We start from the raw sequence: 26,594 nt of genomic DNA, 5'->3' as shown, positions 1-26,594 counted from the left end.
ACCGAATGATATTTATACGTTGAATGACTGGCCCTTAAACTGGGCCCCGCAGGGACCGAACCAAAGCGTAATAAAACCAGGCCCTTAGCTGCAAGACTCGGCGACGAGATCTGCAAGCAACTGTTAATCCTATATTTCTAAGGTCGCGTTCAGATGATCACTGTGGATCTGAGATTCACGATCTGAGGTTCGACCTCACCCCCATCTAATCTCAAATCCATATTTTTTATACTATAGTGTGGATTTAAGTTCCATGTTGGGGGTAGATGTAATTCATGGTTGGATAAAATTGTAGATTTTAGCTATCATGGATTTTAGATCCCCTCAAATTTGAGATCCATGAACAATCAAACAACACCTAATCGTGTGCCATGATATCTAAGTAGGAACCCCAAGGGGTTGTGTAGCACTAAGGCGATCCACTTTGAAGAAATCTGAGTTACAAATTTTGTGGTCATTATCACAACCCAGTGTATTATTTTCTCTGGACCATAAGAGAACCCAAAGCATACTCTATAGACCTCAAGGGTGAGGGGCATGGGGGAAGCAATTGCCTCTCTTCAAGGCTGTGGAAAAAACCACTCACTGTGAAGAAAAAAGAAAAAAAAAAAAAAAAGAGGAGGTGATAGCTATGTTACACCGATGTTATCGGTTATTGTTGATACTGATGCAACCTATGAACCTAAAAGGAGGGAAAGGGAGGGAAGAGACATTTTGGATTATTTTTTCAAGGTTGGGTCATAATACTCTATCTCACTCGAACTATTAGTCGGGCATGCTTTTAGCTATCGGATTAGATTTGCATGATCCCATTTTGGTAGACTTATTATTTGAATCCTTTGACATGCTCATAGATATTTTTCAACTTGTTTTTTCTTAGTTTTTTCCAGTCATCTGCTGAACATAATGATGCTTCAAATAAATATTGTATGAACTTATGTATCCAACAAATAGTTAGGGTTAATGTAAACCTGAATTTAGAATGCTTTACATCCTTGTATTCAGTTAAATGTTTGTGAAATGTTATTGCATGTCGTTGTTTTTGTAGGAAAGTTGCCCACTATGTTAGGTAGTTGCAGCCATCTGGGTTCTAAAATTTTAAGAAAGTTGGGTACATATGCAAGTACCAACTACAATGTGCCTTAGCTGAATGAGAAAGAACAATGACTATTTTGGATGATAGTGATGTGATTGAGCAAGAAAACTTAATGAGGATGAAGGACATGAAGCAATAGATATGGGCGTTATTGAAACAAGTAGCATGGTGAATATTAAGCATTCTACTAATGTTACTCAAATAATCCCTAATGTTCACCCAAATTATGTGTCAGGAAAAGGAATGGAGTATGAAAGTGATGACAAAGCATACTCATTTATCATACATATGCAACTCTTGGTGGTTTTGATACGTGCATGTGCCTCAAGAAAAAACAGTAGAGTTCTATATCACAAACAATTTGTTTGCAACAAAAATAGGTTCAAGAAACAAAAATAATATGAGAAAAAGGAGTAGGCAAGCACTAGAAGTGGATGGAAGACATGGATGTCAATCAAATTCGACTCAACTATGAAAATGGGGTGTGTGCATAATATTTGAATATACACACAACCATTACTTGCACTCTCAACCAAAAGTTAATTTTCACAAGTCATGTAAGAAGATGCATGCTCCTCAAAAGAATGTAGTGACAACTATGATATAATCTGGAGTGAAACCATAGAAGGTTATGGATGTTTTTGCATGTGAGGTTAGTGGATTAGAAAATGTGCCATCTAGTAAGGATCAATTGTATAAGCATGTACAAAAACTATCAAATTCCTTGAATGGAAAAGATACTCAGACAATGGCTGATTACTTCAAGAAGAATAGCAATGAGAATCAAGATATTTTTTTTTTACAATGTTCAATACGATGATAGTAGATAGATAGGAAATGATTTTTGGGCTGATGCTACAACAAGTGAATGTTACTACCATTTTGGAGATATGGTGATGTTTGATATAGTGTATAAGAAAAATAAAGATCACATGCTACTTGCACATTTTACCGATGTAAATCATCATGGTCAGTGTACTATTTTTTATTGTGCATTGTTGATTCATTAAAAGAATGAGTCCTTTAAATGGCTCTTTAAACAATGGCTATATTGTATGGGTGGACAAGTTCTAATGCCATTTTTTAACGATCAAGACTTAACAATGAGGGCAACAATAAAAGAAAATTTTCTGAATATAATCCACAAGTGTTGCAATTGGCCTATATATATGAAAGTACCAACATATATTGGGCAATATAAAATTAATCATAAATTTAAACATATGCGGGATGCGTGGTTTTACAAGTCAAAAACAATTGAAGTCTTCGAAAGTAGATAGGAAGAAATGTATTTGAAGTATCGACAATTGCAAAATATTGAATGAGCTAAAAATTTATGGAAGGAAAGAACAACATGGGCTCAACCATAGTTCAATGACACATTCATAGCAGGTATGTTAATGATCCAATGAAATCAAAGCATAAATCACTATTTTAAAAATTAGGTCAATGAAAACATATCTTTGAGTGACTTTGTTGTAAAATATGAAGAGACAATCAATGCTCAATGATACAATAAAAAGATATTGGATTTCAAGATGAACAATGAAGTAAAACATATCAATACACATATCAGTGGGAACCATATATGTGAATCATATTTTTGAGATACATTTACTCTTAGTATATATAAGAAATATGTGAAACTAAAGCATTTGGAATGCATGGGTTGCTCATATAAAGTGACTGAACATGAAAATGGAGTGAGAGAATATCATATGAAGCAATTAGTAGAAGATGGAAGCGCAAATGAAACATGTGAACATTATGTAGTGTCATAGGATTCGAGCAATCAATGCTTGTCTAGTTGTCAATGTAAGCAATGGAAAAGATTGGTATTGTCTGCTATCATATGCTTATGGTACTAAATGCAAAACACATAAAGGATTTGCCTTATACTAATGTACTTCAAAGTTGGACTAGACATACTAAGAAATGTGTTGAAAGAAAGGAATCACCTTCTCATTTGTTGCCAGATGCAAAATCATTTTTGCTGGTGAAGAAGAATCTGCTTCAACTGAAGGCTAACAAGTGCATTAACAAAACATTGTCAGACAATACATGTTATGAAAATGTAGTTAATGTCATCGATAAGCTACTAGAAAACATTCAAGAACTAAAGAAAAAGAGGATCCCAATCAATGAACAAATGTGTGCTGCAAATTCTCAAACCATGCAAATTGACAATAATAGTGTGATAAATGACAATCGATTTCACAAATTGTGGACCAGTTCATGCTAAGGGGACTACACAACGTTACCGCAACAATAAACTGCAAAGGATATTGCAACTTCTAAGAAACATGGACATGATTCTCGCACATGTCCTCAAAAAATTAAATAAGGGTAAAAATGTATTATGTTTGTATTGTTGTCTTAGCAAACTAGTGAAATTTTTGCTAATGTAATAGTTATGCAGAAATACTTCAATTGATAATGATATGGTCAAACAAATGCTCTTTTATTGTTGTGGAGGAACAAGTCATGATAAGAGAAACTATCCAAAGTTGAAGGATGTTGATAAATTAACTTTCTCTGCATTTTTTTTGTCTTTGATATTTTGTTTGTTCCAATGCATCCATCTTCTATGCAAAAGTAATTAATGTGGTTGTTGCTAGTGAGCACATTACTTGAGGCCTTGATGCATCGATCTTCTATGCACAAGTAATTGATGTGGTTGTTGTTAAACAGTACGTCATTTGAAACTTTTATGATCAAAGTTTGTTTGCATTTATCTTGCCTTTGATATTTTGTTTGTTCTAATTTCATCTATCTTCTATGCATTGGTAAGTAATGAGGTTGTTGCTAAAAAGTACGTCAATTGATGCTTAGGATGCTGACAAAAAATTGTTGTTGTTATTAACTTTCACAAGTAATTTGATGTGGTTGTAATGATTAGACATTTATCATGTACATCAACAAACATTTATATGAATCTCAAGTTTGAGGGGTTTGTTGCTATTCGGTGCATTTGAATGGATTGTATATGGTTGCTATTTAGTGCATTTAATTGTGAACTACCATCTTCTTTTTTATGTGGTTGTTGCTAAATAGTATGTCATTTGAAACTTTTATGATCCAAGTTTCTTTGCATTTATTCTGCCTTTGATATTTTGTTTGTTCTAATTTCGTCCATCTTCTATGCATTGGTATTTATGATAAAAAATTCTCATTTTAAGGACTCTAACTCCATTTTGAGGCATCTTTGCAAATTCCACTAGTTAGGGGATGGATAAAAGAGTTTGGGGTGTGATCCATGGTCAAATATGGGCCAAGATTCAAAATTGAAGAGTCTTAGATTGGTTTGGATTCAAATATTCTCAATATTTGCTTCAAAACGTGAAAAAACCCATAAGCTTGTTGTTTTATCAGCAATTTGCATACATTTTGCACTTTGCTATTTTGCACCGTAGCTCCTTCACACCTACCACAACACAGTCGTAGGTAGAGAACTACGAAAGACGATTCAATGATGCATCATCATGCGACATGTTGCAATGATAATAGCATAATGCAAATCATTTGAACCAAAATGACAGCTTTTGATATTTTGTACATGCTAATAATGACAACATTTTACATACTCTAGTACAATATGACAAAAGATTATACATGCATTGACCTATAAATGTTGTCTTTCGCTGGACATACTTGTGGCTAATCAACATCTGTCCGATTATGCTATGTTCTAATAAAATATTATTTACTGTGCACCCTTCAAATGCCTACTTTACAAAGTATAAGTGATATAAACACTCACCATTGTGTGTGAAATTCACTAACTTAGCCAAATAATGTTTTGTACATCGTTTGCTTAAAGGAAAATGCTATTTCATGTTGGGTGCTTTAAGGGAAGATAAGGGAGTAGGGAGAGTGAAACGAGTAATTGAATTTCGGGTGAGTGAGAGTGTTATCCCACTATTGCTTGTTTGAGAGTTCAAGCCTCTCCCCTCCTTATTTCTCTTACTCCCAAGGTCCACACCTACATCGCTATTGAGATCTCCACTTACTTTAACTTATACATAAAGACTTACCCTCTTATGGTACATAATTATAATTAGGGATGTCAACATATTTGATTTGAATTAGATATATGATCGAACTGATCTGAAAAAATCAGATATGAAAAAAAAATTAATATTCAATTAAGAAATCAAGTCAGATTTAATAAACGACATATGATTGGTTTCAAATATACAATTCGGATTCAGATTTATATATAAATATAAAAATCAGATTCGAATCAAATTAAGATTGTAAAATTGAATTTTGGATTTGAATTTGGATATGACTTTTCTTTATTCGAAATCAAATCTATAAAAAAAAACAAATGTAATTAAGTAAATCTTGACATCCCTAAGACTGTGTTTGGGCTATGGCCCATGTACAATAACTGGGTTTGATATGCATGTACAAAAATAAAGAACGCATGATGATTTGCTAAAATAAAATGGGTTTGATATTGATTTGTAGCTAAAATAAAGGTGGCATGTCTAAAAACTAGCCAGGGGTTAAAAAGGCCGGTACTTCGTTTACCGCGCCTGCACCCGTACTCGAGCATTCCCGAATCCCCTCCTCATTTGCTGGCGTCAGCACGTTGGACTTACGCTTCAATCCGCCGAGCTGCAGCAGCACGCTTTCCACTGTAACAGCTTTGTATATTTCCCGCGCCTCAGTTTCAACCACTGCTGTCCGTCTCCACGCTTCGCCTTTGGCTGATCTCGTTTGTCAGACAAAGAGAAAGGGAGAGAGCGAGTCGGTCCCGTCTTCATTCAATTAGGGTTAGGGCTTCTCGTCGGTTGTCTGTGCCGAGAATTGTCTGCATCCAATGATCAATAGTCTCGGAATCTAGTCCTCTGAGAGTATTTTCGACCCGGATCCGGCAAGATGCAGGGCTCCGTTGGACCCACGCCGACGCCGGAGGCAATCCTCGAGTGGCTTCAGAAAGAGATGGGTTACCGGTACCTTGCGCCTCTCCCATCGCCGGAAAACCTGCAGAAGATCTGCAGGGGAAACATGATCCCTGTGTGGAGTTTCCTCCTGAGGCGGGTGAAGTCGGAAAAGACGGTGAGAAATATCCGAAGAAACATCCTTGTCCACGGGAACGGTGGCATTGACGCCGCAGCAAAGACCGAGGAGGGAAGGAGCAGGGGCAGGCGGCCCAAGGCGGGGCCGGGGACGGAGGCCGTGACGGAGAATCGGGAGAGGGCGCTGAGGGAGAGGGAGCTGGCGGAGGAGGAGGTGGAGAGGCTCAGGCACATCGTAAGGAGGCAGCGGAAAGATGTTCATGCTAGGATGCTCGAGGTCGCAAGGGAGGAGGCGGAGAGGAAACGGATGTTGGACGAAAGGGCAGGGTACAAGTGAGTCGGAAAGATGGGATCTTCCTTCGTCGTCTTTTTAATTTATTTTTTTTTAAGCCAATCTTCGCCACCGGCTTTCTTATGGAAATGCTGGTTCTCTTTTCCTTTATTTCTTCTTGTTCCACGAATCATCTGATTTTTTTTTTGGGGGTTTTCTGTTCCATTTTTTTCCTTAGAACTTCCTTTCAAGTAATTTCACTACTTAATTCTTTCTATTTTTCTACTCTTTTGTGTCTGTTTGACGTAACTCTTCAGATAGATGCCGACTTGACAAATAAAACAAACGGTCTATTGATAATACACGACAGAAAGTGATTGTGCGTCTGACTTGAAACTTATTTATACATAAAATTATTTGTTCTTTGAAATAACAAATTTGGGCAATTATCGTTTCTTTTACAGGTAATGTTGGCGTTTGTTTTGAAATAAACTCAATTATATGGGTTGTCAATACAGAAGTTTGGTATATCACTTCTGAGCTTTTTGTATGCACCTTTTGATCTGCATGAATGATTGGGGAGATTATTTTTCGGTGAATAAGTACTATTCTCCAATCATATGAGTGAATTCTGGCTCTTACCGGTGTCCTCCTTTTCCAGGCACAGGCGGATAATGTTGGAAGCTTATGATCAACAATGTGAAGAAGCTGTCAAGATATTTGCAGAATACCAAAAGAACATCCACCGTTATGTTGGTCAGGCAAAGGATGCTCACCGGATCAAGATATCTGATTCTCAGGATGTTGTTGATGATACACACCCCGGTAGTGAGAATGACACAGTATTCTCCACCATTAAAGGCAGCAAAGCCACAGATGATATTCTTATAGAAACAGCTCGAGAGAGAAATATACAGAAGGCCTGTGAAGTCCTTGCAGTTCATATGATTCAAAAGATCCGTAATGTTTTTCCAGCTTATGAGGGTACTGGTGTTCACACAAACCCCCAACTGGAAGTTTCCAGTTTGAGCATGGATTGTGATGGAAAAATACCAGACGACATTAGGAACATTGTATTGCATGAACTGAAAAGCCCAATTCAGCTTCTCCAGACAATGACCTCATACACTTCAGGGATGAAAACCTTCATAAATAAGGAAACAGAAAAAATTGATGTCCGGGCTGATGCAGAACTGTTAAGGTTTGTTTTCTCACTAGATATGTGTGTCTTTCTTTGATATCGTAAGCTTTTCATTTACTAATCTTACACGCCAGTCTGTCAATAATGTAGATATATGTATATAAACTTCCATCTTGTTAATTGAGGAGCATGGACATTTCAACTGGTCATTTCTATCTGATCTTTTTTTGCCCCTTCCATTTGACAATCATTTTGGATCTTAACAGCATAAGCCTTTGTACCGGGTAAATAATAACTCATCAAATGTTGAACTACCAGATAAGTGGTAGGCTTTCTTCGCTGCTTGCGAGTTGCAACATATCTTTCATGAGCTGGAATTTAGCCTTAGGTTTTTTCTCATCAGGGTGGACCTAGACCTACCAAATAAGTGGAAGGCTTTGTTTGTTGCTTTCAAGTTTCACTATGTCTTCCATTGGATAGAATTTGAGTTTTCTCAATTGCTAGTGACAATGTGGCAAAGATCCCTTGGAATTCAATATATTTAGGTTTCAAGATTGGGAACTTAAGGTATAAAAGTTAAGGAGGCCTGAAATAATTAAGGTTATGTCAAGGTGAGTGCTTGACAAAATAAACCGTTTAACAATGATAACCATAATTACATAGAAGGGTGGTATACATGGGCTTAAAGAAATAGAAAGAACTGATGTTGATGGCTGTGGTATGCCGTGAGATGGGACATATAAGGTTATGCACTTGTTTGTTCTAATTGCAGAACTAAACACATAAAGAGACAGGACCAAACAGCTGAAAACTTTTGCGGATGAGACTTGATTATCATCTTCATGATGATGGGGTGATGGTGTTACACTGTAACTAATGCCCTAAAGGCAATAGTATGGAATGCAGGAAAAAACTTGAAGTACCACTATCTTCGTTTTGGTTTCTCTTGTTCATTCTCTTTCTGTGTCTTCTGTTTCGCCAGATACAAATATGAGAACAATGGAGTGATGGATGCTGGATCTCCTGATTCAGTATCACGCCTACACTATCAAGTGTATGGTAGCGGGAAATTGGGGATGGATGTGTCGGCCAAAAGCACATCTAATCAATTACTCGAGCGACAGGTATTGTTTCCTTATGTGTGTTTTCTCTTTTAAAAGGTGAACAATTATTTAACTTTGGCAACAATAAGTCATTGTTTTGAAATTCTGGTTTGATGATTTTTTTTTCCCATTCTAGGCATTGTGCATTTCTGTGCCTGCAGTTAGGAATTTGTCAAGATGAATGTTGTGGAAGCTTTAGTTCTCTGTATAAAGGGATTTCTTGTGGTGGCTAAGTATGCAGAGCATATCTAAAGCGGTTAATAGAATCGACATTTGAAATGGCATTAGCCTTGGTCACAGATGTCTTTGATGTTATAAAAATATCCAATTCTTCTAGAAGGTAGCTCCTGATATTTTCAAAATTCCGTAAGGACAAAAATGTTGTGAGTTATTGTGGTATTATCTCAAGATATTCCTGATATTTTTCTCATTCTTTCATAAAAGTCGCTTTTTCATATTTTCAAGCATGTGATTTTTTTCATTTTTGTTTCTTTTATGTTCTTGAAAAGGTTTTTTAATGTTTACTTGTTTTTCTCTACTTCTGCAAGAAAGTTTTTAGTCATATGTTTAATTATACTTTTGCAACACAACGTTTCTTCTGTTCTTTGTATTTTTTTTTTTGAGTTTTTGAACTTCCCAACTTCCAAGATCCTAAAAGAAAATCTTCACCCTGGAAAAAAATTCCTGGAAGAAAATCTTGGGAAGACATGGCAAAAATGATATTGTTGACTATGGTTTTAAGACAATTTTGAGGCTAGATGTTAGAAATTGGTAGATGAGCTAAACTGGTTAAAAAGGAAAGAAATGAAAGCGCATAAATACAAACAAATTATATCATATATATCTGTAATTGTATATATGGTATGCCTAGTGGCCAAGTTCTATGGGATCAATAGGAACTGGTTTCGCATGGCTCCTGGACACAATGAATTGCCTGTGAAGACTTAATGTTGTGACTATTTGGAAAAGTGTGCCTGTGTTGTGTATATCATCAATTGATTTGTACACTTTAGGCACTAACATCAGAGGCATTATTCATAATAAATTGTTACTATTTGCTTTCATTCTCATTTATGCTACAACATGTGGATGCTGAAAAGTGGAAAAAGCTTGTGAATTGTGAATTACTTGGAGGACACCACATGTATGTGAAGTTGTGAACATAGAAGATGACATCAAATATTAAATAGTGATAGCTTCACTTTCCAATTATTGTTATACCTCTACTTGAAAAATGGGATTTATAGAAACTGACCTAGAATGATTTCTGATGCAAGGTGTTGCTTTACTAGATACAATTTTTTTTTGGATAATGCAGATTGAGATCCATATCTGAGACACAGCTAGTAATACTTTTTAATAAATAGCTCCTAATATTGCTATGAAGCTCCCCTAGCCACCGTGGGTGCTACTGGGTGCAAGGGGAGTGATGGGGCTGTGGTTGCTTCCCCATTGGGGCTACACCACTGATGTCTGACTGTTGAGCCCCTTTTCTGGCCACACTCCTTTAGGGCTGTTATAATGGGCTGCCTTAACGTAGAACCTGTTGACCATTCTTTGGATCCTCCCTATCTTGTAAAATGAACTTAGTTTCTTTATGGTATTGGTCGAGACTCCAAAGTCCAAACCATGTTTTGCTCAATCTTCCCTTGTCTCACCATGCAGTTAGATGGGTCTTCAAAGTTGGATCCTCTCCAACCACCTATTCGGCCGAATCTTGACCCATTGTTATAAGTTATAACCTGACTTACTCTATATTCTATGTGGACTCAAGTCCTTCTGTTTTGGCCCAAATTCTACTAACCCAGAACTGGACCCACTTGTTTCCATATGTGCACCCTCAAATTACGTACCAAATTTCTGTCCGTCCACTTCAAGGCCCTACCATAGCAGGTTTGAACTTTTTATGGACTCAAAACCCCAACCGTGGGCTAATAACATCCAACTCTATCTGTGTCTAGCTCAGTACAGAATCCAAATTCGAATGTAGCTCAACCTCAATAGTCAATACATGCAGGGAAGCCTAGTAAAATGGCTATCCCACACTTGGCTAGGTCCATTCCATTGAGGCTTGATGATCTTTGAATCAATACCCATCCTTTGTGCTACAGACAGGTACACTTCGCTTGTTTCTATATGATAATATGCACCTTGGTCTTTGTGCTCCTTGCAGGCAAAGGTGTAGCAAGAGAGTGGAGAACGAACGATCCTCTGAGTCATGGAGTCCAACTTCTCATAATTTTCATAATAATTTCAAATTTTTATCAAAGTTTTTGTGAGAAAAATAGAGGAAAACTCAAGTTTTCATAATATTTTGTTAATTTTTATATTTTTAGTTTTTAAGTGTTCAATAATTTTTCAAGAAAAGCAAACTTCCTGATTAATAACCAAGAAAAATTTCATTGATAAAAACAGAGAATGATGTTTGTGAGAATATCTAAAGATTCTAAACTCAAATTGACTTGATAAAGTTCCACCTAACCTGGAATGCAACATATGTTTTCAAAAGCTAGTCGGAAACCCAAAGGCCTCCAAGATGCTCCATACAGAAAGTGGGATATGGAGACACTTGTTGCGCTGTGGCCAACACCTTCAAGGTTCAGTCAAACCAAAAGGTGAAAATACATATGTTCTTCTGGATACAAGTACAATTGATGATGATTGTGCGCCCAAGTCTATACTTGTGAGTGTTGTTTGAACATAAGAAGGTGTAGTTTGAGATATATGGAGCAAACTAGATATTTGCAGGCTGAGTTGCTGCTCATGTCTATGTCACCAAGGTGCGGGGTGCAGGTGCCGGTGAGGCACATCTCAAAAAATTTAGGTGCGGCGGTGCGGCGAGAGTATTTAGTATTATTATTATTAAGTTATTATAATATATATATATATATATATATATATATATATAATATGACAAAAAATTGTCTATAAACCACAAAATTATTAAATAACAAAATTAAAATTGCAATTTATTAATCATGATATCATTATCAATCATCAATTCAACATACAACAAGAAATATACTTTAGTTTTGAGTTCATAGAATCACAGTTACAGTCATACTTCATACATCAATACATATTACATCATTAATCAGAGTTGAATTTCAGTTCCACTTCCACCAATATCTTGATTTTTTTCAATGCTTTAACGATATCATCATCATCAAACTCCTCAAAAGGAATAACAGGATCAGATAAATTCATGTTTGCAGTATATAAATTGCGTTCTCCATCGAAAATCTGGATTTACATCCCAATATTGAGATGATCCACAACTACATTTTATTAAAGATGAAAGTTAAACAATAAAAAATATTTACCACAAAAATATAGAAAATCTAATACAACATAAGAAATTGAGCAAAACAAAAAAACATAATAAAGAAATACCTATATTCTTTTTCTTTCCTTAAAAAAAGACGCAAATTAGAATGCACATAAACCAAGCCCTCTGCACGTTGGCTAGTGTGCTTGTTGACTTGTTCCTTTTAATGTTGTGTATATGACCATATATGCTCCAATTTCTTTCACAACACGATGATTTAACAGGTTGTGATAGTAATCTCAAAGCAAGTTTCTGAAACACGAGCATTTCTGATCCATAGGACGCCCACCAATCAAAAGGACTTATGCCATCATCTTCTCTTGTTGCTGCTGCGCCTTCAGAACTAAAATCTCCTAAAAAAAACTTTGAATATTCACAAATAGCTTGTCTTTTGGTATAAGAATGTGTAAAAAGTCTTTTCATACATGACATTCCTTAAATGTTTAACTCATTATCTAGATTTGGAGTAACACGTCCAGGAGCTCCTACAATCTATTTTTTTGTGTAATATTTGGGATTCATAGAATGAGCCATGCAATGGAAGGGAGTATTGCTCTTATCTCATCTTTCAACTAATATTGTGTATATGCGATCAAAGAACTCTGAATTATCAAGTGCAATGTCTTTTTTTTCTTAAAAACTATACACTTATTCAATCATATCGTCCCACATTTCGTAAACTTTATGAAGCATAGGCTCATCTTTATCAACAACTCTCAACATGCACCAAATTGGATCTCTAAAATCCCAAAAATTTGCAATTTTATCCCACCATTTATCTTCAACGATAAGGTTTTTAATAATTTGAGCTTCAGCCTCATCTTCAACCCGATAAAAGCTCCAGTCTCTACTAAACACCATTTGAATAAGTGCATCCTGCACTCTTTGACACCATCGATGCTTCGCACTACAAAGCCACTTAATAATATGGTGTTTTATTCGTGCAACAACATAATTTCCACACAGAAGCAGAGCTCAAAGAAAAGAATGATGCAAATATTCTGCGTCCGTTTTGCAGAGCAACAATGAGAAGCCAAGCCATTGAAGACCCCTCTTGAACGACCACATAAACAAACAAGGGCTCTCGAGGTTGCATCACTATTCCGGAAACGTAAACACAAAAGAAAACAACAAACATTTTCACAGACAATTGCACTCAACGTCCGTTATACCAGAGAAAAAAAGAATAGTAGAGTGAGAGAACAACACACTAAAACAAAGACGAGACGAGACATAACACTATAACAGAGAGAAACCAAAATCGAAGCGCGATATTAGAATCGAACAATAAAAAGAAAACACACACTGCTGCAAAGAGTGAGAGAGAGAGTTTACCTTCCTAAAATGCAGCTTCGTTCGTGAGTGAAGAAGAAGTGGAAAGATGTGAAAGAAAAATAGAGGGGATGGAGGTAGAAATCAGACTGAGAGAGCAGCGGATGCCGGTCGCTGGACGGAGAGCAGCGGACGCCTGTCGTAGCGGAGAGAGAGAAAGCAGTGGCAAAGGGCGAGACCTTTGCAGCGGAGAGAGAGAGAGAGAGCAACAGCAAGGGACGAGACGATCGTGCCCTATTTCGAATTTGTTAAAAATAAAAAAAACCCCAAAAATGGATGGAAATGGACATGGTGCAGTTTGACCGCACCCGACTCACGTTTGAACCGAGTCGGGTGCGCGTTCGAAAAAGAGTATTTTAGTCGTGTGTCGCTGACCACACCCGACTCAACTTTGACTAGTTTGGGTGTGAATCTGGGTCGCACCCGCACCCGCGTCGACGCGGATATGGGTCCAGAAATGCCGCACCTTGGTGACTTAGGCTGATGTCTTTGGAGAAGCCTTAGGTTATGGAGCAACATTTCAAGTTTCATCAGGTGTCTCAGCATCATTGCAAGGTAGTCTCGCCATGACTTGACTTTACAAGTCACTCCTTTTTTCCCAGACAGACTTTGACTTGACAAGAGCAGGCCAGGGACTTTAGTAGTGCATGTGTGATTAGAAGCCAGGTGGGTGATGCAAGACAAATTCATCCCACCTGGTTATTCATAGGAGACTTGTTATTGCCTACAATTATGACACAAGTTGAAGATGGTGGCTGAGTACATGGGGCTTTTATCACCTCAACCTTTGCAACATGAATAGGGGGACACAATATCAGCAGTCACATACCTGGTTGGACTTCAGACTTCTAATTTGATGCGATGAGCTGTGTTGCTATGGCTTCCGTCAGCTACATAACCTTCTTGCTCAATATTGAGAAGCTGAAGTGCAAAAAGCCAGTTGCATGTGCCTGGTAGAGATGCAGCATTGAAACACAAAGATGCCTTTCTAACTTGGGTGAGGCTTTGAGCACTGCTGAGAAGAACGCAATGTCTTGAGATTACAAGCTTGGTCCAGCCCATAATATGTGCTCCAAGGTAAGGTAGGTGATGGTGGATCTCAATTCTTTTGATGCAAAGTTGTAAGGCCTATTGCTTCACATTATGCTACCATGCCAACAATGATGAGGACCAATCAAGATGATTGAGAGGAGTTGGAAGAGGTGATCATTGATGATAACAATATATGCAGGATCATGGTGTAGAACTTGAGGATATATCAATGATTAGACTTGTAGAAGCAGAACTATTTTCCAGGAAGAATTAGGAGTGTTTACGAGCCGAGTTCGAGCTAAGCTAGTTTAGTTCGAGCTCGGATCGAGTCTCAAACCCCACAGCTCGAGCTCGAGTTGACTAACTTGAGCTTGGCTTGACTCAACTCGAACTTAGGCTAGCTGAACCATTACTCATTAAAAAAACAATTTTCATATGGCGGGGACAATCATACTTGATCTTTGGACCTGTCTGTTACAAGACACAAGGAGACCCATTGAAGCAAGTCTGTTTTTTTGATAATAATGTAAGACACCTTCTACATATTCTTACCACAAGCTTAAACAAGTTTACATGAGCCGAGTTTGCCTAGTTCGAACTTGACTTGATTGTTTGAGCGAGTCCATTTCTTAACTTGAACTTGACTCATTTAATAAACGAGTTGAGTTTAGACGAGCAAGTTCGAGTCGTGCTCGAGTTGGCTTGACTCCCTGAACATCCCTAGAAAGAATGATACCGGATAAAACTTACGAAAGGGAAGGAAAATGAAATGATTTATTGGATTTCACCACTTTCTTTGAATGTTCGTTTGGACTACATTGCTTGAATTTGCTTTAATTCTGTGTTGGATTTTGTGCTTTGTAGCTGTTTTGGCTTTGTCTTAATCCAAAACTTCCATTATTTTAGGCTTTATTTTTTTTTGCTAATATTGTTGTTTAAGGATTTTTCCAGTAGCTTGGTGGATGATGTAATGAAGTTTGTTGAGATTTCTTTGTCATGTCTTCCCTATAAGAGTTGAGGTAACAGTTTTTTTTGCTCGATTTGCTTCAGCTTACAAGCCCCTCACAATTGTCAACTGGCATTCAAGAGGATTTACTATCCTTAAATAAATGCATCCTTTACTATGAAGGCATTGAACTTTTTGTCCTGGATGTGTACACATTTTGTGATCTTGGAGATTTTTTTATCTTTCCTGATCATGCAAGATGATAGCACCTGTTATCTGTTAAATGTGCAAACTTGAGTTCAATGATACTGTTTAATTGTTTCCATATTTAATGTTTTAAATTATTGACGGGGATTTATCTGGTTACTACATATTCATTCTTTATACCTCCATTTCCTTTTCTTTATTGCATTTATGTGAATGACCATATGCCATATCAAGTAATTTCTTTCTTCCAGAAAGCCCATGTGCAGCAGTTTTTGGCTACGGAAGATGCCCTAAACAAGGCTTCTGAAGCAAGGAGCTTGAGTGAAAAGCTGTTAAAGCGCCTTCAAGGAAGTGATGATGGAGTTTCCTTTCCTCCATTTAATGCGAGTGGTAGTTTACAGAACATTGGCAGCTTGAGACATCTTGAGGTATATTTCAAATAGTAGTTATGATCTTCTTCAACTTGATTTATCTTTCTGTATGTTTGCATTGGAGTTTTTTCCCACTTTGATGCATATGTAACAGGAATACATGATAAGAAAAGTTTACTCATACTTCATAAAATCTTGAGCAGGTTTAACTCCATCAGTTTTTACATACTTCTTATCATCGTCAACCATTTGAGACATTCTAGCATCGCATATAACTTTTCTGGCAACTACTATTCGTGTTCTATGTAAGTGTAGTGTGGGAATCTTGACAAAGCACAGGACTGATTCCTACATGTCATGTTGTATGTATGTCCTATAGGTTTTACTCTCCATCTGTTAAACTGCTTTAGTGACCAACCTGATTATTTAATCCATGAGAACATGATTTATTATCTGAATTGATTATGCAACTTGTTTGAGGCTTTTTGTACTAGCTTCTTAAGAAATTTTGAGAAATCCCTAATGTTTGTCAAAGGTAGAAAGGACCGACTAACTTGCAAAAATTACACTAAAAATATCTCTAGTAGACTGGTACTATGTCACATAGGTGCGGGATGCAGGTGCTGGTGCAGTAGAAAATTTGGGTCCTGGGGTGAGGCTATATATATATATATATATGCTATATGTTTATATTTTTTGTACTGAAAATTAAGTTTTTTTCAAAGGTCATTTTGCTTGCTGGGTGCATTTTAAATTGAATGTGAGTGTTGGGTGCATTTTAAGGCTACTGGTCCTTGACGACCAGTCTGCTGTGCCTTTTGCACAGTAGTCTTTTGCTGTCTTCCTTTTTAAAAAGAAAGAGAAAGCTGAAAGTTTGAAAAAGAAAGAGAGGGAGAGAGAGAACATGAAATAAAGTTTTTCTTTTAAAAATACGTAGTCTAGTCATCCTTTTTAAAGGACAGCAGATTGGTTGTCCTTTAAAGAGGACGACTGCTGCGCCTTTGGCTGTCTTCCTTTTTTAAAATAGAAAGAGAAAGCTCAAAGTTTGAAAAAGAAATTGTACCTTGACTGTTACTTTGTTTGATGCTAAGTTGACTTATTTCTGAGTTAGACATGTAATCAAGTCATTGTACAATATTTTGTGTAAAAAAAAAGGTTGATATTGTTTTTCTTTGACAAAAAATAGTTAACAAAGCCTGGTCCAAGTCGCTGAGTTGACCCACTAAATCTCCCATTGAGAATGGATGAGTTGAGTCCCTAGTCACTGGATTTTAGAACACTGGACTAAAGTAATTTACGGTCCGTGTTGATATGTTCTTGCTGCAGTTGGATGTCTGGGCCAAGGAAAGGGAAGCAGCTGGCCTGAGAGCAGGTTTGAATACATTGGCATCTGAGGTCCAGCGTCTGCAAAAATTGTGTTCTGAATGGAAGGAAGCAGAGGATTCCTTGAGAAAAAAATGGAAAAAGGTTGAAGAATTTGATGCTCGTAGGTCAGAGCTTGAAGTGGTTTATGCTTCCCTGCTTCGTACTAATATGGTAAAGTGCTCAATGTTGAATGTCCTTATTCTTCAAGTAGTTTGCATGAACTCCTTAAATAATTTTGATTTTTTTCTTTAAGGATTTCCTCTCTTAGTTTACACATTAAAACTATTCATGTCAGTGGTTTTGTACTACATTCCCTATCGTGGTGATTTGTGTATGTGCAATATATCACCATTCTTCATCAAAAGTGTATGCTTGGGCATTTATCAATTATTTTCTTAAGGGCATAAAATTCAGGTGATCTTGATTTTTTGTTCTGTTTGAATGAAGTTACTTCATCATGTATTAGACCATGCATCTTTATGCTTGCTCATCCATAATGTAGCTTGGTGTGACTAGATCAGTTAAACCTTGTAATTTTTGATGAAATTGTGAATAATTTAAAAGAACTGCATATAGAAATCCAAGGTACAGAAAAAACTTGTGGGATGGAAGAAAATATGAATGTGGTTTTGGAGTATCTTGATTACACAAAGAAGAATGGGCAATGATAAAAAAATAGGCAAAGATCCAGATCCAAGCACGCCAAGACCCATATACGCCTTCTTATCAGAGGTTTCCCTCTGCCCTAAAAATTTTGCCAGCAGGTATCGAATGGACCCTTCTGTCTCTTTTAATTCTGGAGACATAGGCTTGTTGTATTCACACTTATGACAGAAGTGAGAGATCAGCTTTCTATTATTGCCTTTTATTGCTTTGATTTTTGACCTTGTTGAAATAAGGTGGTTTATAAGCTGTAGCATGTATTCTTGGCCTAGAGAGAACTAGAACACTATCTTATCCGTCTTCCTGTAAAGGATGAAGGAGTAGCCACTAGCCAACACACTATTTTCTTGTTCTTTTCGTGTTGTGTATTCTCTCCTCACAACTAATGGTAAGAGTGTCTTCAAGGGGAGGGATAAGTGAAGATTAAAATGATGTTTTTTAAATGCTTCCAAAATTGGGCCCAAGCTCATGAAAGAAGATGGAGTTCTCATGGTGCTTTGGCTTCATGCTTGTTGGTTTAAGGAGAATTGGTTTCTTTCATATGGATGATACATTATTCCTTATGCTCATATCTTCTTGTGGAAAGTAAATAGCCTTCTTTTGAAAGTAAAGCTTGCAAGGTATATTCCTTGAAGTGCAACTTTTTAATCCCATGCTTATTTGACTTGTTTAAGTTTGAGAATGTTGTGGTTTCTTTTCCTGGTTTCAAAAGTTTATAGTAGGATTTTATAATCTCAGCACATCATTTTTCAAAATGACCAAAGCAATAAAATAAGAAGAATAATAATGGAAAAAATAATACAAAACAAAAAAAAAGGGTAATAAAAATTGCATATATTATCTATATTCTATGCAATAACATATATGCAAATGTATTGTTTTTTTCAAACACTCTTTAAATAACAAAATATCAAACTACATAGGAGCATTCTCAATTCCCCTAAACTTACCTTATAAAAACTTTTGGTCCTTTTGATGCTTTTCAATTATTGAAGATGGCAATATTCCGCTTATCATATTTTCATCTTTCTGCTAGATATTCTGAAGAAAATTCTATCTGGTCTTCTTTGTATGAAATAACTTTCTTCAATTTCCAGGATGCAGTTGCATTTTGGAGTCAGCAGCCAATAGCTGCAAGAAGATATGCCTTAAGTACCATTATTCCTGCATGCACAACAGTTGCAGAAAAATCTTCTATTGCGAAGGATCTAATTGAAAAAGAGGTTTCTGCTTTTGGTGCAAGTCCAGATAATAGGCTTTACATGTTACCTTCTACTCCACAGGTCAGTATTAGGACCTGTTGTTTTTTTATTTTTCATATTGATGTTCATCATAGAAATTGTTGCCATTGACATGCATATCTCTATGTTGATAATGTTGCTGCTAGCTTATTTATGACTACCTCAAAAGAATACATAGTCTAGTCATTCGTTGTGGTTCCCTTAGTTCCAATTATGCTGCTTATGTCTTGTGAAACTCCTGGAAGATGGACAGACAAACAAATAGATAAAAATACATGCAAATAAGTAAAGGGCTTTAGGGTTAATGTGGTGTTTTAAGTTTTGAATCGTGTATGGATTGTGTAGAAACTGAAAAGTTGTAAACAGTAGCTTCTGGAGCATAAGAACGACGAGATTTCTGGACTTTCAAATACGTTCTGTTTTGATGCTTATTTTTATCTTCACTAATTCTAGAAAAAAATGGAAACTCCATGTTATCTTTCCTTTTTTGCCTTTTATTTTGGAAAAATTTTTGGTCGACTTCTTTGAACTGAGGCACTTCTGCTGCATGTGTCAAGCGTCATAATTCAACAGCTGCATGTGTCAAGCGTCATAATTCAACAGCTGCATGATTTAAGTACGAAATTGTTTTGTAAACATGCTCTTCATGTTTTTGGGGTTCACTTGTTCCAAATACAATAAGATTACTGGTCGACTAAGCTTTCAGTTGACTTATTTATTAGTCTTATTTTTTTTATATCATAAAGTGCATTAACTGCTGCCAACTCGTGTTTCATTCAAACTGTTCAGCCTTTTCCTTATGTGTATCTACTAATCAACAAGCAAACTGTTCAGTGTTTTTTTTATGTGTATCTACTAATTATGATGGAATCTGATACACTTTATGTGCATGGTGGTTCCATGTGGCATGTGAAGCTAAAGCTGCATGTTTTCTATGACTCAGAGCTCATAGTTGTACATTTGTTGCCATAGGTTGGCTTTCCTATATTCAGGTTGCGTTTTTCATTATTGGATCCTATTTTTTTGGATAGGCTCTCTTGGAGTCCATGGGAGCTGCTGGATCTGCAGGACCTGAAGTGCTTGCTGCTGCAGAAAAAAATGCTGCTATGTTGACTGCAAGGGCTGGTGCACGAGATCAATCTGCAATTCCATCTGTTTGTCGCGTTTCGGCTGCTCTTCAGTACCATTCAGGTTACCTTAAAATAATGTGTTGACATAGATGCATTTGCTATTAATAGCACTTGTGATGGCGAAAACATGCTATGGATGCTGTGTGTTGTTTGTGTATGTGGTGAAGTGCAACTCGTCTCCATATATGTTTATACTTACTATGTAGTATAATATATACATGGGTTGCACTATATTTTATTTGGGTGTGGCACTATAAGTTTGAAGGCAGCAGGGGTAAAGTAGTGTGTATGTGTGTGTCTATGTATGTATGTATATTTATTTCCTTTTTGTATTTCTGTATTTTTTCTGTATTTCTTTTCTGATTTTCTTGTTTTAATTCTTTCTTTTTGTGGTTCTCAGCTGCAGCTTTTCTACCAGTTAGCTAACCATTTCCAACAGCTAGAGAAATTGCTGCTACTCTATAAATTAGCAACTAATGTCCAACATCCAATTGATTCTTCTTTGAAGCTTTTTTGTCATTATTGAAGAACTGTTTTGTTGCTTTATTGAAGCTACTCTATAAATTAGCGGCTATTGGCCGACATCCAATTGACGCTTCTTTGAAGCTTTTTTGTCATTATTGAAGAACTGTTTTGTTGCTTTATTGTGCCTTAAAAGCAAATTGTGGGGGGCTTTGCTCATGACGTGATGCAGCAAGCAAGCTTTGTGAGTTCTTTGTGCAATCACTCGTTGGTTGGTGTGTTTGTGTGATTTTCTAAGATTTGAGTCGTTTTGGTATGGATTCATATCTATATGTATGTACTCACAGCAACCACTCAACTTTATATTTTTTTCTCTATTTTGTAATGCACCACTATTCCAATCCTCAACTCCTGCATGGTTGAAAGTTGAAACAGTGTTGTGGATTTAGCTTCAAAACCTGGAGCCTAACAAGTATCTAAAAACATTCAACATAAATTCTTATGACATGCTTGGATATGGGAGATGATAAATTATCGTGATGCTTGGGACAAAACTAGGGTACGAGGACAAGTGTATGTCATGCATGTTTATATGTTATTGAAAGCTAATAAGGAGTTATAAATTTATAATTTGAATTTTGCTTTAACCTCTTGTGCCAACTATGAAAATTTGTTTGCTGATCATCTGGTGCAAGCCAATGGCTGCTTAATTTGGTAAGCCAGGTTGGATAGAAACAAAATATCATAAAATGTCAGCATAGTATTTCAAGGTCCCCTTGTCATAATATACTTTAACAGTAACTTGAAGCATAATATATGATGTCCCCAGCCTACCATAGTCAGGCTCTTGGATACTAACAAAGAAATTGAAAACTGTCTCCTATAATAGATGAAATGTCAAAATGTAATTGGTAATAAGAAGCATTTTGTCTTTCACAGGCATTTCATTCCTTGGTCTCGGTCTGCATGTTCTCTTGTATTAGGATCTCAATGAAATTTGGTTGGGGTTAACTTAGAAGTCGATTTTTACTTGGCACTTTAATTTTTCTATTTCCATTACATCCTCTTATTACTAAAGGATTACCTTGGGGTGAACAATTTTTTTTTTCTTGCAGGCCTGGAAGGATCAGATTCTGGGTTAGCATCTGTGCTGGAGTCACTTGAGTTCTGTTTGAAACTTCGGGGTTCTGAGGCTAGTGTGCTAGAGGACCTCTCAAATGCAATCAATCGAGTCCACATATACCAGGATCTTATTAATAGTGGGCGTTCATTGCTCAATCATTCATACAGGGCAAAACAAGAATACGAGAGGTACAATAGCTAACTTCATTCTCTGCTGGGCTCCCTAGCTCAGTTGTTTCTGTTAGTTGTCTTCTTGTTGGTTTTCTAATTAACATTTTTATCTCTTGCTTGTTTGATGCTGTTTGCATAAGCTTTTACTGAGTTTAGTGTTCTTTTATTTCGCATACTCACAGGACTACTAGTTTCTGTCTTACTTTAGCCTCTGAGCAAGAAAAGGCTGTGACAGAGAAATGGATACCAGAACTTAAGAAGGCAGTATTGAATGCTCAAAAATGCTTGGATGATTGCAAACGTGTTAGAGGCTTGGTAAGGACCCTTACATGAGCTGAAACATCTCTCCTCTCGTTCTTATGTTTATCATGTTAGTGTAACTGCTGCAAATCTTTGGTTCCGTACCCCATTTAAGCTGATGTCAAATTATCTTGGACATCCTTACCGAGAGTTAGAATGCTGCATTCCTCCATCTTCTATAAATTTTCATTTTGTTTGTCTGGCACGACTGAACTATTGGAGCGCATCAGCTCAAGTTTTGTGCGCTGCAGCTAAAATTTCCTAACGAGTTGGTTTTAAAGCAACTATTATTAAGGCAATGCATTTGCCATGTCATATAACCTCTAACCCTAAAAATTAACTTTTTATTTGACATGTAGTCGACACTGATACCAATTCCTGTTCATATTTGTGCAGGTTGATGAATGGTGGGATCAACCAGCTGCAACTGTAGTTGATTGGATAAGTGTAGATGGCCAGAATGTGGCTTCCTGGCTGAATCATGTTAAACAGCTTCAGATGGCCTTTTATGACAAGGAATTATTATGAGCAGCTCCTCGTAGATGTGCTTATGTTTGATTTATATAAGATATGGTCGACCCAAATTCCAGATCTGCTGTTTTGATTTGTCGTGGACTGCTTGGCTGGAAGAAGAGGATAATTTGTTCCCTGAATAATGCTGAAGCTTATGAGCACACGATTATGGAAAATGAGTCATGTTTTAGATGCAGCAAGGGCAAGATACCTAGTTCCTCCTCTTATGGACGTGCTTACTTTATTAAGACGGTAAGCATCTTCATTGTCGTTTGAAGTGAAAATGTTAATGGGTCATGTGGCTCCTGTATGAGTTTTCTACCCTGCAAGTTCTCTTGTTGGTATATTTTGGTCTCTTATTTCGTGATCAGCAGGCTCTTTTCCACATGTAATATTTGCATATTCAACTGCAAAATTGTTTCATTGTATATCAATCCATTTTATGCGAATGAAAGAAATCTCTCTCTCTCTCTCTCTCTCACACACACACACAGAAATAATTTGGTTAGATCAGCAGAAAAAAATTGTGATGCTGCCAAACAATATACATGTACATACATGCATACATTCATATGTATATCTAATTTCATCTTCTCCGGAGACAAAAACACATGATTGCTATTATGTCGATCCAACAGTCCTAAAGGACTCGTGAACATGCATCAAAATTTCCTTATCTCTGTTCCATTCAGGTGTCGGCGCATTGACGAAGTGAGCATACAGCTTGTTTTTTGCACAGGTGACGGAAATCAAACTGTGTCCGCCGGTGCCTTCGATCTCATACACATAGTATACCTGACCCTTGTCATCCTTCTTCTCCTCTGACCTAACGCTATCTGCTGTTGATATCAGATCCTGGAGGTCAACATCAGACAGTGCGAGATTGTTGAGCACTGTGTCTCGTGGCGCGAGCTGCCGGAACCCAGATAGAAAGGTGAGGTACTCCTTCTCCGTCTTCTTTTTGGGGTTGTAAAACTCACTGTCAGTACCATTAGTTCCTTTAGCAATCTTTGAGATGAGGCGTTCTTTCCAGCCATCAGGTACCTCGTAGACATATTCAGCGGAGTCCTTCTTGTTGGAATTGCCACCATAGCCACCATAGTTGGCTGCACTAGCAGCTGTTCCATAGTAAACACGATAGGATGTGGATGGCTCCTCAGCTAGGGATGGGAACGCCGGAGTGGAGATAAGAACAGAAACTGCGGCGGCGGCCGCTGCTGCAGTCATTGCAGTATGGGCAATAGCAGAAGAAGATTTCGAAATCGTAGTGTATTTAGGAGGTAGCTGCAGGATGGCTTGCTTGGGAGGAGGGGGATTTGGTGTTGGTTTTGGCGAAGCAGAGAAGAGAATGGCCGAGGGTGAGAAGATGGTCGCCATGAGAGAGATAAAGAGAGAGAGAGAGAGATGCCTCTGCCTGCATTTATTCTCCTGTGAGCCATCAATCTTTTAACATTCATTGGCTGAGAGGTGCTGGCCTTATCTGAATGGCTATGCACTCCATCGAATATTTACCAAAATGCCATCGAAGCTTTTGTTTATCCTTTTCCTTGGTAGGAGAAAGAAGTCGGTCGTTGACTGTACCGTTTCCTGTCATAGTTTCGGGCGCCCACTGGGGATCTGTAACCCGTCTGGTCTTTACTTACGTTCATGAGGCTATAAGTGGGTGGAGCTTACTGCCTACTGGCTCGCTTATCTCATTCGTTAGGAGCGGGTCTTCCTCTGGTTCAAGTCGGCCTTGGGCTTTATTTGAAAATGAACATCGTATTGTCCGCAGCTTTGATCCGCGGATGTGTGCTATGGGCTGCACACGAGTCAAGTTGAACTCTAGCTGGTCTTGAACCTGTGTCGATTTTCATAGAACAGGTTTGAGCTCGACTTGACGATGCATTGTTGAGTTTGAGTTTAGCTCGCTTAATTCGTTTAATTCATTTCTGTTAACTTAAAAAAAATTCGTGAACTTGTTTCTTAATTCAACTTTAAATGACCCTTTAACAGAAAATCTAACAAAAGAATGCACATATTCTGTATCTAACTGTCCCTTAAAAACACTTAGCAATAGAAAATTTGTCCTTCATAACACATTATGTAGTTGAGTTAAGCCAAGAGTAAATGATGTTAAAGATGTAAAATCCAACCCCTGGGCACCCTAGGGTTTCTTTGAAGAGCATCTCTGATCGATCCAAGGTTGGGGATCGAACCATAGGGTTCAAGCTAATCGATTGCAGGGGTTCTTGGCTTCTGCTGCTGAAGGATCGGTGGTATCATCTTAGTAGCTAGAGCATCTCTTGCCATTTAGATGATTGTTGATGATGAAGTTGCCCAAGTGTTTCTCGTGAATCAGCACTCATTGGCTGGGATTACTTTTCATGCAAGGGAGGAGATTAAAGATCCAAGCAGGCTATACACTGTGCCATGTATGAAATTTTTGTGCGCCAATTTAATTAATCATAAAGAAAAGTGTCTCTAAGTAATAGAAAAAGAAAACTTTTATAGGGACATAAAATGGAAACCAAAAAAGGAAGATTTTGGAATTTGATAAAGCTCAAACATGTCAGTCCGTATATACATATCGTTATGATTAATATAATATACCCTTTTAAGCGGCAAAAAAATATCTTTAGTTTTTTTTTGTCTCGCTCATGTCGCTATTTTATACTCCTGTCATCATCTCATATTGTTATCTCATACACATTATCTCATACATTTATCCTTATTTCATATCCATATTGTTATCTTATACCCATTATTATTTCACCTAATTATTATCTCATACCACCCCTTGTCATTATCTCAATGCTATGGGTATGAGATAATGATATGAGGATGATAATGATGAGAGTATGAAATAATGGGTACGAGATAATAACAAGGGGTATAAGATAACGACAAAGTTACGATAACAACAAGGGTATGAAATAATGAAAGAGGTATGATAATGTCAAGGGTATGAGATAATAGGTATGAGATAGCAACAGCGGTATGGCATAACGACATTATTAAGAATATTCGTTGTGCACATATAACGTTAGGACATTAAAGTAAATATGCATAATGTTAATAAGGTCCACCTTTGGTGTATGCTCGTTTTGTATATGAAATGACATACAAAACTCGTTCCCATTAAAGATGGGTTTGATTATCATGCAAACATTGGCAAAACTTGATGAAGCAAAGGGTAAAGTCCAAGGCACGCAACTTAATTCATGGGCTAGGGAAAGGTGTTGTATATAATTTAGCTTTCTTCTGAGGAGGAGACCCTGAGGTTCTTCATCCATGTGTTTTGGCAGTCGAGGAAGGACATGGATGGCTAATAGATGGACCCCAGGCACTGCCACACAAGAAATCCAAACCTTGGAAATGGTTTTGCAGTAGATGTGTCTTCTACCCCCACCAACATAACTCTTCAAATATCAATAGGAATACCAACGGATCAGATTTGAATTAGATATACTCTTAACTGTTTTTTTCGGATGTTCATATGCTCAAATTCAAATTTGGATTCAAATACAAGTATAGAAAATTCATATTCAAATATGAATATGAAATCCAATTTGAATTCGACTTTTACTTTTATATCTGAAACTGAATCCAAATTTTGAATCGAATCTAGCAGATTTTCAAATGTCAGAGCTTTGAATATAGAATATTTCTTTAAAACTAAGTCTAATCCAAATCCGATTGAATATTTATGTATATCTGAACCCCAATCTGAACCTAATCGGATGTCATTTCTTAAATCCGGATTTGTTCCATTTTCTTAATCGATTTTTTTT

The 26,594-nt window shown here is 37.1% G+C and overlaps 2 protein-coding genes across 2 annotated transcripts; one reads left to right on the top strand and one right to left on the bottom strand.

The window, feature by feature from the left end:
• The first annotated feature begins 5,740 nt into the window (after positions 1-5,740).
• LOC116257347 (AUGMIN subunit 5) lies at positions 5,741-23,291 on the top strand. The gene is made up of 10 exons (XM_031633987.2): positions 5,741-6,456; positions 7,056-7,595; positions 8,518-8,659; positions 15,735-15,911; positions 17,181-17,390; positions 18,980-19,165; positions 20,155-20,314; positions 21,831-22,026; positions 22,191-22,323; positions 22,705-23,291. The coding sequence occupies exons 1-10, from the start codon at positions 5,984-5,986 to the stop codon at positions 22,834-22,836; spliced, it is 2,349 nt and encodes a 782-aa protein (XP_031489847.1). The 5' UTR covers positions 5,741-5,983; the 3' UTR covers positions 22,837-23,291.
• Positions 23,292-23,310: 19 nt separating this feature from the next.
• Positions 23,311-24,260, bottom strand: LOC116257353 (thylakoid lumenal 19 kDa protein, chloroplastic). The gene has a single exon (XM_031633997.2). The coding sequence runs from the start codon at positions 24,196-24,198 to the stop codon at positions 23,443-23,445; it is 756 nt and encodes a 251-aa protein (XP_031489857.1). The 5' UTR covers positions 24,199-24,260; the 3' UTR covers positions 23,311-23,442.
• Positions 24,261-26,594: the final 2,334 nt, after the last annotated feature.

Source organism: Nymphaea colorata, chromosome 1, assembly GCF_008831285.2.
Source record: "Nymphaea colorata isolate Beijing-Zhang1983 chromosome 1, ASM883128v2, whole genome shotgun sequence".
NCBI lineage: Eukaryota > Viridiplantae > Streptophyta > Magnoliopsida > Nymphaeales > Nymphaeaceae > Nymphaea > Nymphaea colorata.
This window is presented reverse-complemented; position numbering and strand designations above follow the sequence as displayed.